Raw genomic sequence first — 20,636 nt, forward strand, 5'->3', positions numbered from 1 at the left:
TACAACAAAAATATGTTGAAGGAGATGCTTCAGACAAAAATAGAACGTTTTAGCTACATGGAATTAATAAAATGTGGTGAAAAACTCTATTTCACATCCACTTCAAGATGCAGTCCTTATGTAGTGATGGTTTTCTTTCATAGAGACAGTGAAGCAGGTCAGAAATGATGTGTATAGATATAAGGCTTTTACAAGGACAATAGTGGAAGAAAATATGTTTGCATTAGAGAATGTAGAAAATCAGCTGCAGGACTTTTTATTACTTAAGCACAGTTCAAATCAACCTGCAGTTCTATGCTCTTTTATTAAGATGCTAAAATTGTATTCTTAAAATTCCCTTATTATAAGAATCTAGAAAACTACAAAGATAAAAAAAAAAAACATGGAGGGCATGTTTGTGTGGCAGTTAGTGCCATCGCCCCACAGCGCAAAGGTCTGTAGTTCATATAAATTATCCTCTCAACCCACATGTTTGGATTTTCTCCAGGTGCCGTTAGTTTTCTTTCCACCCAAAGTCTCATATCAGTTCAGTCCTTAGAGCCAGAAATTGAGAATTGGAGATGGTTCTTTTCCTTGGCCTTGAGGTCAAACAACTTTTCAGAAAATGTAGTAATCCTTTTCTAAAATGATCGTTCCTTTGTTTTGCTGTCAGCCTACACATTCTACAACCAGCAAATTAAATCTGAAAAAGTTCAATAAATAAAAAAATAAATTGAAGCATTTGCTTTAATTTGTAGCCAAATCAAATGGAGAAGGCTTTAATTTCCTTTTAATAAACGGTGCAAGAAAAAGAGGGCAAAATGAAATTGTGTCCTTTTTTTTGCAAGTACAAATGTTTATTTCCTGTTTTAAATTGAATTGACTTGGCCCTCAATTATTAGCCCTGCTTTGTTAAACATGTAGAATTCAAACCACTACTTTATTTGATGGACCATAACCTCCACACAGGGATGAGAATGGTGATTTGCTCTGGAGAAGCAAAAACCAAAGAAAACAACTGTTCCATCTGTTTTTGCTATTCGGAAGTGGTTGCTTTAGCCGTTGGAAAGAAAGATTTTTGTGTGTGGAAGCTGTTGCAGACAAACATGTTGTTTTTTGATTTAGGTGCATTTCATGGCACATAGAGTGAAATAAACATCCTTGATGTATGCATAGAAGAAAGGTTGGCCTTCATCGATGAAACCAGCAGATGCCTCAGTTGATAACATTGCCAAAGAATATAAATGCTGGTTATGGTTGAAGTGTATTACAATACACTGTGCATAACAGTGTGTGTGGAACTGAGTAGCCGCAGACAGTTGAGGAATTTTCCTTTTTTTTTAATTTAACCTTTATGTAACCAAGAAAAAAATCCCATTGAGATTAAAAACCTCTTTTTCAAGGGAGTGCTGGCCAACAGGCAGCAAAGTTACATAATAAACAGAGATACATTAAAATAAATGACAGTTACATAAAAAACATATAAAGTAAAACTATTACAGATCATTGAGGCTGCACAAAATTCTTTCACTTTCAACTTAACAATATTTAAAGATAAAAACTCAGTCAACTTCCAGTTTCTTTGTAAAAAAAATTCCACACACAAGGAGCTGCATAGCTAAAGGCTTTCTTCCCTAGTTCTGTTGATTCGGCTGATTGTAGGATCTCAGGGCATAAGAAGCCATGCTTTTCTGTGTAAAGGCAATGGGAATGTTAACCTGTTCCCATTGCTTGTGAAAAGCGATCATGTTGCTGATCAACATTTTCAACACACGAGTACATGAGAAAAAGAACAATAAGAGAATGTGGCTTGGTCCGATGAGTTATGTCTTATTTTACACCTTGTAGATCGCTAGATGTCTATGTGTCACTTACCTGGAGAAATCATTGAACCAGGAGTTACTATAGGATGAAAATTGGCTGGCAGCTCTTTTTACACTGCTCTGCTCATAAACTTTTGCTCCTGCCATCTGTATGTTTCCCGTCATGTATATGATAAATGGACAGAACTGTAATAATAGCATATTTTAACACTATTTTATTCATCCCAATCACTCAAAGTGCACTCTCACACTTACATGTCCATACATGGATATGGAGAGTGGCAGGCAATTTTAGGATAAAAGCCTTGCTGTATTGCATGTTGTCATGAAGCAGGGACGAAAGATGAAGTTAAAATAAAAAGAAGAGCATAGTAGAATTCCCCCCACACACACACCCACAAACACACAAAACACACACACGCAAAGCACACACACACATACATATATATATTTGTAAAAATATAAAGTAAATATATCAAATATTTAAAATTTAGGTCTCTCACTGTGCAAAACTGATAGACATCAGCATCTTGAAGCTGTAATCACAGAAAAAGCTGCCGCTGCAAAGTATTAATTCAAGGGGGCTGAATAATTTTGTCCACCCAATTTTTCAGTTTTCTATTAGTTAAAAAATGTTTACGTGTGTCTCACTTGTTGATTCTTCACAAAAAAAAATAAAAAATACAATTTATATATTTTTATGTTTAACATCTCTTCTTTTAATTTGTGTCTGGTGGTATTGTAAAGTGAACTTGGGGATTTCGCTCAAGCTCAAAATAATCAGATAGGGGCGAATATACTGGGCCATGTGTAAAGAATCTTTATAAGAAATCGGTTTCCCCCTTTTAAAAAATCCTAGTCTATTGAGATACTGTCAAATGCCTGGAGTTATGTTTATTGAATGCTCTGTAACACACATAAAGATTATTGATAAATGGTAATTGTTGCTTCACTGTGCACAGTTAAATTTAGTGGAAACTATGTTTAATTTTTTGAGTCCAATGACCTACAGTTGAATGGATTCTCTCAAGCCAGTGGCTGTGTTGGGAAGAGGAGGTGTAATTTGTATAGATTTTCTCTGAATTGTGGAATGATTAATGGTCACTATTATATAAAGCTGTGCAGAGTCCTCTAGCTATTACCTTGCAGAGCGAGAAGAGGACAAAAGAAAGCATGAAAATTTTTTTTTTAAATTTGTAAGCTGTGTACAAAAACAAGAACGTTGTATTTCATAAAATATCTTGCAATATCCTACGACATGATAGATAAACGGCAATGGAAACGGAAATGTCCAGTCTAAGAGCTGTTTGAGTCATTGTTTGAAAATGTGGCAAAGAATAGGCTTAATCGGAAGATGAAATACTTCTATTTAAAATAGTTGTCCTCGGGTTTATAATGCAGATGAGAGATTTATTGATACAGCAGCATGGAGCAGGGGCTCTCTGAATCTGGAACATAAATGGGAGGAATATGGTGATACAGTTCCAAAATGAATGCATAAGAATGCAGTATCTTCTTTTTACATTCCTGACTGTGTGTTCTTGAAGCTGTAAGAGTTCTTGGTTGGTCATTTGTCCATTAAAATAATTTGAATTGGAACAAAAAAATATCTAGGTTTTCATCAGACCTTTCTTTATTACCAGATGTCTTTGTTTGGAAACTTAATGATGCAAAAGGAGTGTCACAAATGTGAGATAAAAACACGGATGCATTTGCAAAAACCTAGAGGGAAGAAAAAAACAAACAGAAAAGCATGAGAGAGAAATTCTAACAGCCCGCATGGAACAAAGAGAAACATCTCATGAGATAAGAAAGCGGGAGAAATTCAGTAGGCAGCAGTAAAAAAAAATAGACAAAGCACAGAGAAGCATATTCCTGGAAAGTCAGAGAAAAATAAATCGCTTCTTAACAGATGAAATAACTTGCTTCCTGGTAGAGCATTCAAACACATCAGCTCTCTTCACAAATAAATCTGTAGGATGTCACAGCTAAAAGTTAAGATGTCACAGCACTAGTCAAGGACTGATTTACCCTTCGCATTTATCAGCAAGGGATTCAGACGTTAAGGTATGAAATATGGTTTGTTGAAAAGCAGCAGTCAAGGTGTTTTGATAAAATAAAAAGAATCATATTAAAAGGTTGGTATTCAGCTTACGGTCCAATTAATAAAACAGATGACAAAATAAATACAAACTCAATTCATTAAAAAATACAATACATGTGGTGATGCCCTGATTGTGTTTTTATCGAAAAATAAAGTTATTGAATGACACAAAGGTTACCTTTTCCACTCTAATATGATACGTTTGTGTATTTGTAGCTCCCATTTACAAGGAAACAGGAGTTTATTGTAAGAAAAGTATGTGTTTTGCATGGAGCATCCAGGCATTAGATAAGAAGACTGCTTTTTGACCCAGAAAAGTAAATTACAAATCCATTTTTGTGAATATTTTGCAAACTTTTCGTTTTCATTGAGACTATGCCCATATTCAGAGATGGGCTGTGTATCTAAAGATTTACTTGAGTAACAGAAGCATTACTGACATTTTTTTCACCTAAAAGTAGGAAAGCAGTCATCAAAAAATTGTTCGGGTAAAAAAAGTACTTGAAAAATAGCTACTCAAAAATTTTCTAAAAAGTCTCCCCTATGGGAGTTAAGATATTATATATAGTAGCTGAGAGGTTCAAGAAGCATTTAAATACATTTCACACAAAGTCAAAAAAAGTCCTGCAAGCTAAGAACGAGATATACAAACTCAGAGATTACAAGCAAACCTTAAAAGTTGGAATAGCAAATAAAAATTGACACAAGCGAACACAAAATTGAGACTAATATACAAAAATACAAAATGTATGCAAATGAAAAAATCTGCAGGAAGCAAAAACAACTGCATGAAAATAAAACTACAAACTATGGCTGCATACAGTAACTACAACGCTTCAGACCACCAGGGAAAGACGATCATCAACTTATATAGGATCAGAAGATAGTCATTGCTCAGAATTAAAATCCATAGCAAAAACATGAATGACATCCAGGAAACATCTAGAAAGAAGAAATAAAAATTCAAAGAAAAGCTTTTCTTTAAATCTGTTTGCAATGAATTAATAACAATCACCCCCCTTAGTGGTCTGTAGTACTTCTATTATGCAGTACTAATTTCAGTTTTTCTTAACTTGTATTTGCTACTGGCAGTATTTTCTGTTTTCACATGTTATGTTTGGATGTGTTTTAGCATTTAGCATTGGTAGTTTAACTTTTTTAGTTTGCTTCTCTGAGTTTGAAAATATTTGCAGAATCTTTGTATTTGCAATGAGAAATCTGTTAACACCCCTCTGCTACCCTAGTTTTGTAAATCAGAGAAGAAAGTGCAGCTATGTACCATTTGAAGTTGATGGACTTTTACATGGTAAAGTAAAAAAAAAAAAACGTCATAACTTTCATAAAAAGCCAAAAAAAAATGCTATGGACGCACTGTATAAACTGTATATATGCCATGCACCTTTTTCTTCCTTTTGCACCTTCTTCTTCTCTTTTTAACTATTTGAGCTGATGTAATGGGTACATTTTTTCACTCTGAGATCAATAAAGTCAATAAATAAATCAATCAAAGCAATAAATGTTGTAGTTTTGTAGTACAGTAGGTGAACCTGCTCACTGTGTTAGAATATTTTGGAAAAAAGCAAAGGAGTCTACTATATTTTGTTATTTTAATAGATCATATTAACATTTATTTATTTATTTATTTTATTTATTTTATTTATTTATATGTTTATTTATCAAATTGTGTCTAAGCCTGCCTGCTTTGTAAACCTTGAAACTAGCTTTCTGTTGTATTCTTCTGCTTTATTATATTTTCTTTTTTCCTCCTGAAGATTTTTCCTCTGCTCCAGCTGTGGTTCCTGTACTGAACAGTATGTACCACTGCCTGCAGCTGATGTAGCTAGTCCACATAGACATATGCTGGTAGAGAGATAGACAAGGTTGTAGGCGTGCTGTTCTTCTAGTGTAGAGCTGGTTGTAGCCTCAGCAAAAACTTGTCCTTTAAAGCTGTACAAATACAATCTCAGAGATGATCTCTTGTTTCTAACAGTTTAGAAATAGAAGCAAAAGTGGTTTTTAAGGAATGATAGTAGTTATCACTTAAAGTTATAGATCCTGCTCTGCTGATCAGACTGGGCTTTAGACGCAGTGATGCTGCTGCAGTAAAAGTTTGTTTTAACACACTTTTTCTTACATCAGCAATTTAATATATTCAGATATGTTCGCTTGTTAAATATGCTACCTGACAGGGTTGCTGCAGAAATCCAACATCTAGGGGTTCTCTTTCAATGTGTTACTTGATGGAATCTATTTCCAACACTTGTACTTTTTTTCTCTAATTCAGAAACGTTATCAGGATAGATGCAGTTATTTTAACCTGTTTCTATATCTTTCCTTGGTAAGCAATGTCAGAAAAATATATATATATATTTTTAATTCAGAATTAAGAACGTAAGCAATGTCATATTCTAATTGGTATATCTACTCTTCATAGGTGTCAATCCAGCTCCTCTCTATAACATTAAGACCCAGAGTTAGCTTTTAAACTGTCTTCTAGAAGGGTTTCTGTGAGATGTCCTGGTTTCAAGCAGCGAGGGGATCATGTTTTTCTTTACTAATCCTCTTTTCCTGCCATCTCTCCTTTTTTACTGTGCCTGTGTGGTTTCCTTTCCTCCTCCTGCTCCTGTTTCTTCTCCCCTTTATCAGTTCCAGCACTGTTCAGCATAAGCTCTTATGTAAGTGACACCTTTGCCTAAATCAGCTGGACTGCCAGAGAAGAGCAGGGCATCTCTCAGCTTTATGTGGCTTACTGTATATGAATAACAGTAAGCTTCTCCCCTTTCTCAGCCACTGGTAAATATTGATAGGAGAATCATATCTTGGTATATCTTGTAATTAAAAATGTTTTTCTTTTCTTTCCTAGTTCTCTAACTAGCTCCAATTGTGTTTAAACATTCTTAAAAGTGTTTTTACTTTAACTAATGAATTTTGGTTGTTTAATTGTTGGGAATGACTCTCATCCATAATCTTTGATAATGTAACAGCTAGTGCTACCCTGAGTGTGCCTGGCTGTTCTGGTGATGGAAACCAGAACTCCTTCAAAGCTTTTGAAAGCTTTTAGATTATTGACAGAAATAAATCAGTCTGCTTCTGTCTCCTTGAACCCCAGTCGGCCTTGGCAGATGGCCGCTCACACCTGGTTCGGCTGGAGGTTTCTTCCTGTTAAAGGGGAGTTTTTCCTCTCCACTGTCGCTACAAGCATGCTTGGTGTGAAGTATTGCCTTACGAGTCAATGAGTCGACCCAATCAACTGGGTTTCCTTAGATAGAAAACTTTGAATCAATTTGACTGTATGATCTGGTTGAATTGTAAAGTTCCTTGAGATGACATGTGTTGTGAATTGGCGCTATGTAAATAAATAGATTGAAACTGAACTAAAACCTCGGAAAGAGCACACTGTATGCCTTAAGGCCAAGATGCTAACTCGATATAAAGAGCATTTTTAAAGTCATTATCCAGGAATGTGACAAACGTGAGGGAGAAAAACAAGGAAGCATTCTTAATTCTCTCGTGACCACATCCCCTTCAGGAATTGTAAGTTTGGGTGAAAATCAAGCATGTTTGAAATTCAGTCGGCTGTCGTAAGGTGTTCGTGGGCAAATCAGCAGTGTGCATGTGCAAACAAGGGGGTTCTTCTTGTTTTTCTCAAAGATTCATGAGTTCGATCAGTGCCATCTCACGGCGCTGAGTCCAACGTGTGGTTTTTGGACGTACAGTGTGAGGTAGATTGTATCAGAGCGTCGGGCCGCACAGTGGGAGAACATACATCGTGAGCTGTGAACTTTTAAACCCTGCAGTTTCGTCATACAGTTTTAGCTGTAGCTGAGTAAAAATGATTGTCAGAAAATATTGTACAGTGTATGCCCATCTTTAGATGCCCCTAAAGATGGGCTAAAGTATCACAAACGAGATAAAATCAAAGTACTAACATCTCCATAGTCATATCACCTACTATGCTTTGCTAAAACAATGACTGAGCAAACTGGTATAATGTGAGTGGCTAGTTCTTTTTTAAAACAAAACTACAATTTTAGAGATTAAAGTAATTATTAATTATCAGTTTATTTTGCTAAATAGCTTTAATACATGATGGTATGTTTCAGGCAAAAATGAACATTAGTCTCAGACTATAGTAATACAAAGTATTTGTATCATACCTTAACCCAATTTACCTACTCATGCACAAAACTACTCAATTTGATAGCATTCAGGTCACACCTACTGAATTGCGTTTTTTTGTCTTATTATTTAAAGGATAATGTAACGCCCTTCCTAATGTTCTAAATGGGGTTAGAAGAAGATAAAAATCATATGTTTCCACAGATATCATTGTCATTATTTCAATGTTAACAAGTATTTGAAAATAATTGCATTTTTACAAAAAGAAATATTCCTCATCTTCCTCTGTGACATTATTTCAGAGCTGCCTCTGACAGTTATGTCAGGGTGGTGCTCTGTGATGTGGTTTTGGGGAGAAAGATGATTCCTGCTGACCAACACACCTTTTCTTATTGCAAAAAAAGGGATCATATCTGTCTCTATCCAAAATGGTTCTGAATAACATGAGGAATAGAGGATGACCATGGTTTCCTGCCAAGCCAAGTGTGACATGACAGCATGCATGTAAAGCATCAAACATACACCATCTAACCCTCCCGGTCTATGCCAACATAGGCTTTTATGCTCATCTGTGGGATGTCATGATGGCGAACACTCTAATAGACAAGCTATACTAGTTCTGATTTTTGTATTGAGCCTCTTTTAAATTATCCCTGTCACTTAATATCTTTCTCACAGCATATCATAAATATTAAGCCAGATGAAATATTTGAGATCCAGCTCTCATTTACAAAAAGACAGGCCATGTTTTCAGATCACAACCTTATCTCTATTGAAAGCTTAAATGAGCCTTAATCAAAATCACATCTTTCAGAATCGGAACCTAAAAACTAGTCTGAAATGGACCGTGAGTAAAGTGGGCATCTATTAGATTTATTTTGTTTACATAGTCCACGAATATAAAACATGTCAAGTCAAAGTATTGTACAATATTTGGTTAAAATTGGTAAGAAGAAATAAGTGAAACCCTGCAGATTTTTATTGAGTCATAGTTGTGCTGCACTCATTCCTCCAGGATGAACATGTAGCACCAGCCACTTGCATTGTGTTTTTGACTTCCATCATACTGAGCTTTTCCTTCCTTAGAAAAGGAGATGGCTGATACACGACATATTGTATGCCAGTTGCATTCCTTTTCAAATCTCTTTCGGGTTCACGTTTGCGGCTCCATTTGTAAAAGCTTACATCTCTATCAAACATGGCCGGGTCGGTTGAATATTTCCAAACAGTCCTTGGCAGATGATAGAGGAGCCCTTGTAGCTACATGAACTGTTTTGTGGAAAGGCTATTGTCAGCAGAGTTTCCGTGATTAAAGATCTAATGATGCCTGCACTTCACTAACAAACTGACTCTGGGGTTTATTTGCTCTGCCAAATGTTGATTTGTTTAGATTTTTTTTTCTGTGAAAAATTCTCTTAGAAGTGACAGCGTGTTATAGATGAGGGGAAAGTAAGTAATGCAATGTGAAAGTATCCTCTCAAACCGAAGTGAATTATGCCTGTGCTTAAAGACAAGGGTTTCTCAGAGCTAAATAAACAAAATGTTGACTTTTGAAGATTATTGAGCTCTTGGTGTCTTGCTCTTTCTGTTTTCAGCTTTGGGAAGCGGAAAACCCAGCATTCCAACGCAACGCTGGCTCATTGGGACGCTGTGTGCTGTCGCATTACTCACCCTTGTTGCAGTGATCGTGTGCTTTGTTATGAAAAACAAAGGTGGCAAATATGCAGGTATGCTGGCACGCCAGGAACAAGACATGCTCTCCAAGGGAAAAGGTCAGTTAGCTTTGTCAGGAAGAGATCCCTTATTATTCTCTGCATGGGAATTTCTGCAGCTGAAATAAACATCCAGTAGCTTAACTCTGATTGCAGCCTTACTTGGAGATGCCCAACAAACAGTGCCTTGCAAAAATATTAAAACTCCTTGACAAGTTTCATGTATTGTCATGTAACAACCACAAAAACAACAAACATTTGAAGTGTGCCATGCATTAGCATTCAGTTTCTTTCTCTCTTTATATTCAGAATAACCACTTGAATTAAGATGTGGTCTAACCTGTAAGTAGACTAGATGTATGCTATTTAATCTCTGTAAAACTGCATCTGGCCTGTATGCATTAAGGATCTAAGCTTTAAAGGTCTCATGGAGGATTGTTCATTTTATCGTTAGCAAATTTAATGGCCATGGATCAAATACAGGGCTGACATCACCATCAACCTAAAAACTTACAGGTTTGGCAAAGGGAGCAGCAAAGGTTTTGGAGGAGCAGCAAAGTTCCAGAGCTTAGAGGGGAAAAAGCATGTTGTGCATGTAATAAAATTGCGGAGGGAGTAAATAATTTCAATGTTTTAAGTCTGCAAACTCTATATTTAAGTCTATATTTAGACTATATTTATACAACAACCATTAGCATCCTAATCTCTGCTTTCTAAGCTGCTCCATCAGGGTCAAGATCATGCCTCCAACCAGCTGCAACCCACTTCTACCCCCATCACTGCCCTGGTCTAGTTCCTCTATAGTTCAGCTCCCTTTCTCCTTCATCTTCCAGTCCACTGCCCGTGCACAGGCCCCGAGGGGAAGACATTTCCATTCACATAAATCTGACCATATCATCATAATCAGATATGCTCAGATCTATGCCCTGTGCTGGGGTCTGAGCGACAAAAACATATTATTGTTAAGGACAATATTGTTATATTAAGTCATGTAAATAAACTCTAATTTCCTCCCTATCTCTTTGTGAGTCTCTCTAGGATGAAACTTTATCACCTACAAAAAAAATAATTTGTAGGTTAAAAAAAATAAATGGTGGACACACATTTCCCATCATCACACATGATGGTGACAGCATCATGCTGTCAGGAAAGGCCCACCTAGAAGGAATAGAAAGTTTGTCTTAATTTATCAAAAAATAGACAAAACAAAATCCAGGAAAATTTACTTGAAAGAAAAAAGGGAGACATTAAAATGCTGGAAACTGGAACAGAGTTTAGCCTTCTAGATAGAAAACACACCTAAACCAACAGCCAAATCTGCCCTACAAGGGGTTGTATGATTAGAATGGCTTAAGTGTAGTTCACATTTAGGATCTATGTCAGGACTTAAAAATAATAGACTGTGTTTTTTTTAAGTTAGTAGATACATACCCCAAAAGACAAAAGGTGGTTCTACAACGAGGAGCTGAACTGATAAGTGTGCATTACTTTTCTGAATTGTTATATTAAAAATAGTAAGAAATTGTTTTCCCTCCACTTAAGAATTATTGAATACTTAGTTTTTTTTCTATCATAATAAAAGAGTATAGAGTTTTGTAGTTGTTACATGAAACAATGAAGCAAGGTACAAGTTTTTCTCACTTATTTCTACTTTTAAAGGGCACTTGAGCTGGGTCACTATGGACCTGGATCACCATGTATTCAAATAGTTCCAGACCATGGATCATGCATACTATTTCTGCATCTGCTGTAGTTTCCTTGCAAATTGAACACTGGAAGTTGTGCCATCCTGCTAGTTCTGCTTGGCAAAAATGATTGCATTTCTCATCCAGCATGGGAAGTGAAAATAAGCACTCTTTGTTCCGCTGTTCCCTATCCCTCACCTATGCAATCCTTTGTTACTCTTACCTTGTACCCCTTTTCCTGCCCAGTATCAAAGCCAGTTTTCATCTCATAGTGTTTTGTCCCTATAAATTGTCTCTTTCCCCTTCCACCCTGCATTCTCTACATATGCCCACCATACCTTCAATGCTTCTTTGCCTGTAGTGTTTGACAAGAAGTACTGAATATTTCATCAGCTTCTTTGGATAGCCCCTTTGTCCATCCAGCTCTTTTCACAAAACCCATTTCTTTTGTCTGCCTCAAAAGCAACTGTTATTTTCAGAGCGTGTTTACCAGGGTAGAAGCCAGCACTTTGTGCACACATGCAGAAGAGGTGCTCTACATTTTAAAACTTTATGTAATGCACACAGAATATGCAAGGGGTGATATATATTTATGTTAAATCTTGAATTTGAGCAATTCAATTGAATTAAATTTAAGCTATGCAGCATAATCCATATACCGGTGTGATTCATTGAGAGTGTGTAAATATATATATATATATATATATATATATATTTATATATGTGTGTGTACATATATGTGTATATATATATATATATACATATATGTATATATATATATATATATATATATATATATATATATATATATATATATATATATATATATATATATATATATACATATATATATATATATATATATATATATATATATATATATATGTGTGTACATTTATTTATTTATTTTTAGCTTAAATCTCAGACTTTTGTGCTGCATTAGTACTGAGCTGCACTGACTTTAATTGTAGGAGTGAAACAGTCTTGTTACACGATATCTTTTCTTTTTCAGTAAAAGGGAAGGAAGATCTCTTTACTGATGCAGAGTCACAAGGAATGAATGATGACGCCTATGAATACAGGTGAGTTACATCCTGCCGCTACTGCTGCTGCTGTCCAGATGTGTGGTGATGAAGTTAATTCATCTCCTTGACATGCATTATGTTCTAGCAGCACAGCATGGAACAACCACAGATGTGAATGGAAAAGATAGTACTGTTAAATCACAGCTTTGTTTTTCCCCCCTTACTATCCTAAAAGCAAACCGCGCACTCACGACGTTAACCAGGATCAACCTGAAAGCCAGTGTACTCATCATTTAATGGGCTAGGTAATCACAAAGTGTACTTAAGAGCAGTGGATAACCCTCGGCTTAAGCTTTGTTCCCTTTAGCTGGCATTATGTGTTTTCACTCAGTAGTTAGATTTGTTTTGTGTGCATGTTCCTTCTTTTTATACTGCTTTCCTTCTTGTGCATGTAGGCTATGTTAATGTTTGTGTGTTTGTGAATTAGAGTTAAACAGTCAGCGTTTTGCCTGCCGGAATATATGCAATTTTATATATTTCAACAGAATCTATTTAAAAAATTGTACCACAATATCAGCCTTTCATGTCAGTCCACAATGAAAATTATTGATTATATTTTGCATATTAAAGGTTAAGAGGCTAAATCCTTTTTTTCTGCCAGTATCCCTCAAAATACCATGTGGTTTTGGATCAGAGTTCCTTGGAATAAAGAAAAATAAGATCTGACATATTTTCTAATGATATCAACCGAGGGTCTATTATGATTTATTTATTTATTTATTTATTTATTTATTTATTTATTTCTTTATTTCTTTCTTTCTTTCTTTCTTTCTTTCTTTCTTTCTTTCTTTCTTTCTTTCTTTCTTTCTTTCTTTCTTTCTTTGGCCTCTGTAGCATGTAATAATGTTGTAGTAGAGTCTGCATTGGGCCCTCTTGGTAACATGAAGTATGCATGCAAGGTTATGATTTTACAAAAGAGTGTAGAAATCACCTCAATAAATAAAACTGAAATGAAACCCCATTTTTTCACACGTCAAATCTATTCATATGTCCTTCAGCTTAGTTTTTTTTTTTTTTCCAGTTAGAAACATCTATGATTGCTGCTACAGTCTGAAAACATGTTTTTTCTAATGAAACCAAGCTTGCTTCAACTCTCCACAGCCCTCTCAAAAGCCCCAGAGTGCAAATTAGCATGCGCACCTGCTAATTCTGATTAGAACCAGAGCAAATTAATACTAGGAATTTCTGGAAAGTCATCTGATTTTAGGCAGGCTTCCAGATAATCACTTATCCATTGTACTAAAAAGCCAGATGTTTTAACTCAAGCTAGATGTTTCAACTTAACTGGTTGGACAGCTTGTTTATTTATGTTTTTATTTTTACTTAAGTTGTTATTTACAACAATGATCATAGAAGGTTGTGCAGATTTAGATTATCACACTTGTAAACAATTGCAACAGATATGACTGAAATTACCAGAAGGAAAAGTAAAATCCCCAAAATGCTGACTGCTTTGCTAAATAAATATAAACAAATAGGATAAAAGGACAATTTGCACTGAAGAGACATTTCGATCATAAAACACAATTAGAGATTTTACATGGATATGAAGGGTAACCTTCTCTATCCAGGATCTACTTTGGTTTCAGTACTGCCTGATACAGACAGGCTTTATAACACTGTATTTCTGCCTCACACTTGGCAACTGCATATTTACCTAAAACGATTTCACATTGTGAGTCAGAGAGTATTATGTGAAATATACTTAGCTGAGACCACAATGGAAGAAGCTTTCACTGCAGATTCACAGGTCTTAGATGTATGTAGTGTCTGCCCTTTAGTGAAGCAGGCATAAGCTAAGCATTAAACGCACTATAAAACTAGGCTTTCTCAAGCAGACAGCTGTTGCATTGTAAAATGTCTTTTGAATTTCTATTGTTCACATTGTTTAGCTACTATAATGGCAGCAATGGGGAATTAAATGAACCCTATTTTCTTGGATTGCAGTGCTGCGAACAGGGTGACAATAGGATGTTTATTGAAGGAGAAATCATCTGAAATAGCCTCCTCTGTCTGCCTATTGGGCTTGTTATCATCCTATTCAGGACATTATTACTCATAATGATGTGACTTCTGCAAAGTTATTAATTCTTTAATGCTATGATTATATATGTACAATTCTCTCACACAGTAAATTGTGTCAATAAACTTAATTCTGGGTTACAATATTATATATTTAGAAGGAAGTTTAATATGCAAAAACTGTTTTGGGCAAAAAAGAGAATAAAATAATGGTATAATAATTAATATCAGGTTGAAACAATTACTTGGATTAATCATGATTAATCGATTATTGAAATAATTGTCAACTAATTTAGTAATCGATTAATTGTTAATTGGAGTATTGGACTGTAAAATATGTTTTAGCCGTCAGAGGAACAAAATTAGTGCTCTAATTATATCAAAATTGTAAAAAAAAAATATATGAAAATTTTGCATTTAAGATAAAAAAAAGAGAAAGTTTTCATCTGTTAATATGCTCTATCCAGAACCCCTCAAGTGGAAAAGTTTCGGTTTAACCTGTTTAATTTAGGAAAAAATATTTTTTTAAGGAACCTTTGGCTATCCAAAATCCAAAATAATCACTGAATGCAGCCCTAATTAATATATATATATATACCACTGGAATGTTACACTTATGAGATTTTGTATGAGTGACCATTATAAATCTGTGCATCACAGTGAATTTGAATGATACACCTTTTTTTTTTTTAGATAAAATGAAATCAGGCAAGTGAGCTGTGCATTCAGCCCCTTGAATTGGTACTATCTGTTGGTACTGCAGATCCTTGCAGGTATGTCCTGAGAGAGCCTGTGAACACCACTTTTAGAGTCTTGCAGAGTCTTTCTGTTGCATTTAGGAGTGGAAAGTGAACAATCGCCCTCATGTAAAATAATTGTGTGCCTCAAAAGGGTCTCTGTAAAGGTAGTTCTAACTTTAGTGACTACACAGTAATTGTGTCCTCTCTGACAAAAGTGTATTTAGTGTGTACTGTGGGCTGAAACATCCTAATATGGTCTCATCTGAACAGAGCTCTTTCTTATACTTTTTTCAATTTTATTTTGCTTTATTTTCTCCCCCCACATGAGCTACAGATCTCTGAAGCTCCTCCTTAGTGATTGTACACCTTTTAGCCACTGTTCTTGTTTAGCCTGTCAGTGTTTATAGGTTTCCTTTAATTATATGAAAATTTACTTTTGTAAGATGGCCTATCTAATGAATTTTTTTTTTATAGATAAATCAAATTTGTCTTGGGAATATGACAACATGTATTTCAAGTGGTATAATATTTAATATAACTCTTAAACCCTGTATGAATATAGCATTGATATTGTGTTATAAGGAGCTGTTACATTCTCAGGAGATGAGAATTTGTTAAAGAGCATTTGCAGATACTGCTTAGAATGCTTCTCATGGTTTGTTTCATGAGGTTGGTTGCAGTACTGTCCCCCCAGAGTGCCCTTAGCCTTGCTGTGATGTTGTTTGGCTGCCTTCAGAGCTAGTTTCAGGGCTCTCTTGTGCCCTTTGAATCTCCAAAGGCAATAGACCACCCACTGGTATCCCATGTGTCTGGAGAGCTGACAAGTGGTAATTATGCTTCTGATGCTTTCTCTTTTGAAACCTCCATCTACGCCTTTTGCCCCTCCATCCACTGCAAAAACAGCAGGTGTCACGACTGCACCAGGTTGTTTGACTCATATAATTGTTGTTTTTTTCCCCCTCACCTTTGAATAAATATCCTGCTATCTAATGTGCAATTTTGGAAAAGGTAATATGTGTGCAAAAATGTTTCTCCTGCTATTTGTGTTTTATTTTTTTATTATGTTGTTTTTTTTTTTTTAAGACTTTTGAAGTTTTTGAATATAAGATTGAAAAAGACACATTGAATTCCTGCCATCGACCCAAAATCAGGTCAAGATGTGTACCTGGGAAGACATAAATGATTACTTTTATTGCCTCCCTTTACCTATTTGTGAAACAGATTTTTTTATTGAAACAGGAGCAGGATATAACAAATTGAGGTCCAGAGTAAGCTGGGGCTCAACGACTCAGCCCCATTTTATCACAGATTTCAAAGTCACTGTAGGTGGGCAAATGCGGCAGTGGCATTTCACCGCTCTCAGATAGCAGCCACTTATCTTCAGCGCTCTACAGACGTCAGACAAAGAAGGTTCGATAAGGAAAAGCCCAGGAAAAAGAAGGTTGTAATGTGGACCTTATGTGACCTGCATCATAAACAGCTTTACAAAGTAGCCCAGATAAGATTGGCTATTAAAAGTCCCTTTGAAGGAGACTCAAAGTGTAATCTTTGTCTTTGACGAGGCTCTCGTGCTTGAATTCCTACTCACAATTTGGGGGTTCTTTGTGATTCAGGTGTCAACTGCAATAGGCCTCAGTGAGCACTATCACGTATGAGCCGCCTGAGTATTTGTCAGCATCAGTTTTTTGTGTTTTGAATACAAAACCAAAGTAAAAAAGTGGTGTTATAAAAAATGATAGTTTGGAAGACTTGGGGGAGCGGCAAAGGCATAGAAGGAGGAATATCAGTGTTTTGAGGTGACCCCATGCCTAAAAAAAAGACACCTGCGAGTTGGCCACTTGCCCGGCGGTAAATTGGCATCTAATCTCCTCGACTCGTGCATGAGCCCCTGGGAATACCAGGAATGACAGGTTGTTTGTCTGGGATTGCATACACGCCACCTCTTCTCCCCTGTTCTGCCGTCTACCAGACTCACTGCTCTTCCACAACAGACACAAACCTTGCACTTGGCATCTTACTCACTTCAGTCTGGCAATCTCTGCCGCTGACTCTAAAGAGATTTTAAATTGCCTTTGGTCTTGAAGCCCCTGCAATTAGCAATTAGTGAAGTGATTGTAGAAAGCCCTCCTTGCCCCTGTGTGCTCTTTTTCCTGCTGAGCAGTTGCTGCATCTATCCCTGCCTTCTGCATGTAGTTATATACTGTATTTGGTTGTTTGTTTGCTGTGGTTTCTCTTTCTACTTTTTGATTTCACACAGTTATCTCCATCTTTAATGAAACCCCTAATAAAGACTAAGAATCAACTTGAAATATGTTTTTTTTAATTATCATTTTTTTCTTTTCTTTTCCTTTCTTTTTTTTTTTTTTTTTTTTTTTTTTTTGCAGTGGCATGATCTCAGACCTAATTTCTTTTAAAAATTCCTTCTTTGACCTTGAGATTGTAATGAAAAACTCCAACACATTCAATCAATGATTTTGTATAAATATAGTCAGTGCCAAATTTTTCAGAACCCTTTCTATCAACACTATAAAATATACTTTTTCCCTGCAAGATTTAACAAGGTTGGCACATACATAGAGGATCGTAATTTTTCATCTTTGCAGTCTCTCTAGAACATCCAGAGTATTGGGTAATCTCGAATCCAGCTTTTTTGAGTGCATTAGTTAATGTTGTGGGGGGAAAAAAAATCCTATAAATATTTTTCACAAAACTACAAGTGACACAGTTAGTAGTTTCTATAAATATTCCAATACAATAAATGATATAATGGAACTAAATGCTACTCAGCAGTATTTTCTATATGTCTTACTTTTTTCTGATTTTTAAATAAGTAAGACACAGTTATCTTTTCCTTGTATAAAGTCAACAAAACACTAGCTGTGTTTCCATTAATCATCAAATCGTGCAAATTTTAGTTAAAAAACAAAACTTTTTTTGAAACCCCCCCCACCACATTTTTCAATAAAAAGTTTTTACGCTTTAATGTGATGGTTTTTTGGGCTTATATTTGGCAAGAATGCAATGGAAACACTTTTATTGCATTACACGACTCACGTGATAAGCAAAAAAAAATGTAAAAATTAGGAGGAGGATGGTGTGGCATATTTGGATTCATAAGCAGTTGTGTTTTAGTTGTAAATGTATTTCTTATCAATTGCAAACGGCACAATTTAATTTTCGCAATGCGCAGAATATTTATATTGTTTTTGATGGAAACACAGCTACAGATGACTTACCAGGGCTTGATATGAACTTTTTTGCTCTGCCACTGTGGCTGATGACTTTCCAAAGTGACTAACCAGTCAGCAGGTTACCTAGACACGTTTTTGCTCAGCTAATGAAGATATTGTATGATCTACTGCATGGCTGTAAAACCTAAAGGTCGTCTGTTTAATAAAGACTTTCTAAAATACTAAATATACACTTTTGTTGCACTAAATGCTCTTAAGGAACAAATTTTGTACTAAGAGCTACAAAAGAAGCAGCAAACTCATTACATTAAACATTTTAATGGAAGCTTCTCATTCTTTATAAAATGATCCCTGAATAATGTACCCTCAAAATATCAATATTTTGATTTTATAATACAAATGCTACCTGCTTTGTAAAACATTTTTCTCATATCTTTGCTATTTTTCAAAATCGCAAAAAAATGAGCATTAGGTCAGAAATACCATTGATTTCTAATTGCATGTTCTTAAAACACTTTAAGCAAATTAAACAGGTAAGGTATGAGTAATAGGAAAGTTTCAATTAAATAAATGCTTTTGGAGTCATTAGTCATGCTCCTATTGGTGGCCACCACTGAAGTTGTACAGTGATAGATTTGATCTTTTGTCCCCCACAGTATAAATGTAATCATAAGATTGTAATTTATGTACATTATTCAGTGTAAGATTCAGATGAAAGATAAAACTAACATGAAAGATTTATCTATTTTGAGTCTATTTTACACATCTAGGGTGTCAGAAGTGCCAATGGTATTATAATAGTGCTGTATGTGCATGTGTCTGAGGTTGTGTGTCAAAAACTGTTATATATAAATTTTTTCATTGTATGTTTTGGTTTGCCGTGAGATTTACCAACTTGTGCCACTAACCACAATTCTTCTTTTTTGTTGTTAACCATGGCAGTGACAACGATGAAAAGCCACTGAAGGAAACCATCTCAGGTCCCAAAGAGGAAACAGGCTGGGATGGTGTCAGCAGAGACAGCTTGGTTGATTACGCAGGCGAAGAAGGAGAATTCAATGAGGATGGTTCATTTATTGGAGAATACGCTGAACCCAGATACCGGGATTCTATCAGTGAGCCCAGTGGACCCAGCAGTGTCACTACATAAATCCACTTCAAATAGCCTTTATCACTTTCTGACACAATACTCGTGCAACTTCTGCAACCACTACTTTAAACCTAGTCTAAGTGACCAAACACGGTAAAATAGAATATACTCAGGTATTAACTGTTTTATTGCTGGTATAGTTTTTGTCTGTTTTTCTAAGGGAAGAGTGCTTCTCTGCCATACAAATCAGTGTGCTGTCACATAGGAGTCTGTACATTTTGTAATAGAACAAATATTATATTAGAGTTGTTTATTTTGGCCTTGACAATATGTTGCTTTTATACCAACCAGCCTAAATCGAAACACTTTTTCTACATCATCATACTGCATTGGAAATGGAAGAACCAAAAGTTTTTAAATAAATTATATTAATAAAAAAAAACAATAAAGATTTTAACATTCACCTTATTTTTTTACACATATACAGGGTACGGTTATGTGCTACCAGAAATACTTCCCTTTCCTTTCTTCTTAATTCCTTTGTTCTGTGTCTTATTTTGACCTTTGAAATGTGACTTTTAAGAAGCAAGTGTGTAAACACTGAAATATGCAATTTACTACTGTATATTTTCTTTTTATATTGATCCTGTCCCAGGACACAACAACAGATATGTAAGAAAAATGCAAAAATGTATATAAAATTATGTCTAAGTCTTCTGAGCATGTATTTATTTTCTTACTGGAATGTATTTGAAATATAAGTATTAACAAAAAGGAAGGATACTCACTGGACAATTTATTAGGCCACCCTATATAAATGCCCTGATTTTTGTAAACAATTAAGATAATTTTACTTTGCATCAATTCAACAGGGTATTAGAAACATTCCTCACAAATCCTCAATGTACCACCGTAAGGGAAATTAAGGTGCATCAGAAGCAAGGGGAAAAGCAATGGAAGCATCCAGATACACACAAGGGAAAGAAAATGTTTTGAGAATAAACATGTCCATAAGGGCAATTTACACCTTTAGAAAAATAACACTATATCTATTTGACATTGCATACTTAAACTAAAAGAGATGTG

The 20,636-nt window shown here is 35.4% G+C and overlaps 1 protein-coding gene across 1 annotated transcript in view; it reads left to right on the forward strand.

The window, feature by feature from the left end:
- Positions 1–20,270, forward strand: part of LOC119782249 (neural cell adhesion molecule L1-like protein) — an 81,554-nt gene extending 61,284 nt beyond the window's left edge. Inside the window, exons 25-27 of the mRNA XM_038283136.1 lie at positions 9,621–9,752; positions 12,435–12,504; positions 19,403–20,270. Of these exons, the coding sequence (XP_038139064.1) occupies positions 9,621–9,752; positions 12,435–12,504; positions 19,403–19,610 (410 nt within the window). The 3' untranslated portion in view covers positions 19,611–20,270. The remainder of the gene's footprint in view (positions 1–9,620; positions 9,753–12,434; positions 12,505–19,402) is intronic.
- The last annotated feature ends 366 nt before the right edge of the window (positions 20,271–20,636 follow it).

The sequence above is a fragment of the Cyprinodon tularosa genome, unplaced genomic scaffold (genome assembly GCF_016077235.1).
Source record: "Cyprinodon tularosa strain WSP-4 unplaced genomic scaffold, ASM1607723v1 ctg19, whole genome shotgun sequence".
In the NCBI taxonomy this organism is placed as follows: Eukaryota; Metazoa; Chordata; class Actinopteri; order Cyprinodontiformes; family Cyprinodontidae; genus Cyprinodon; species Cyprinodon tularosa.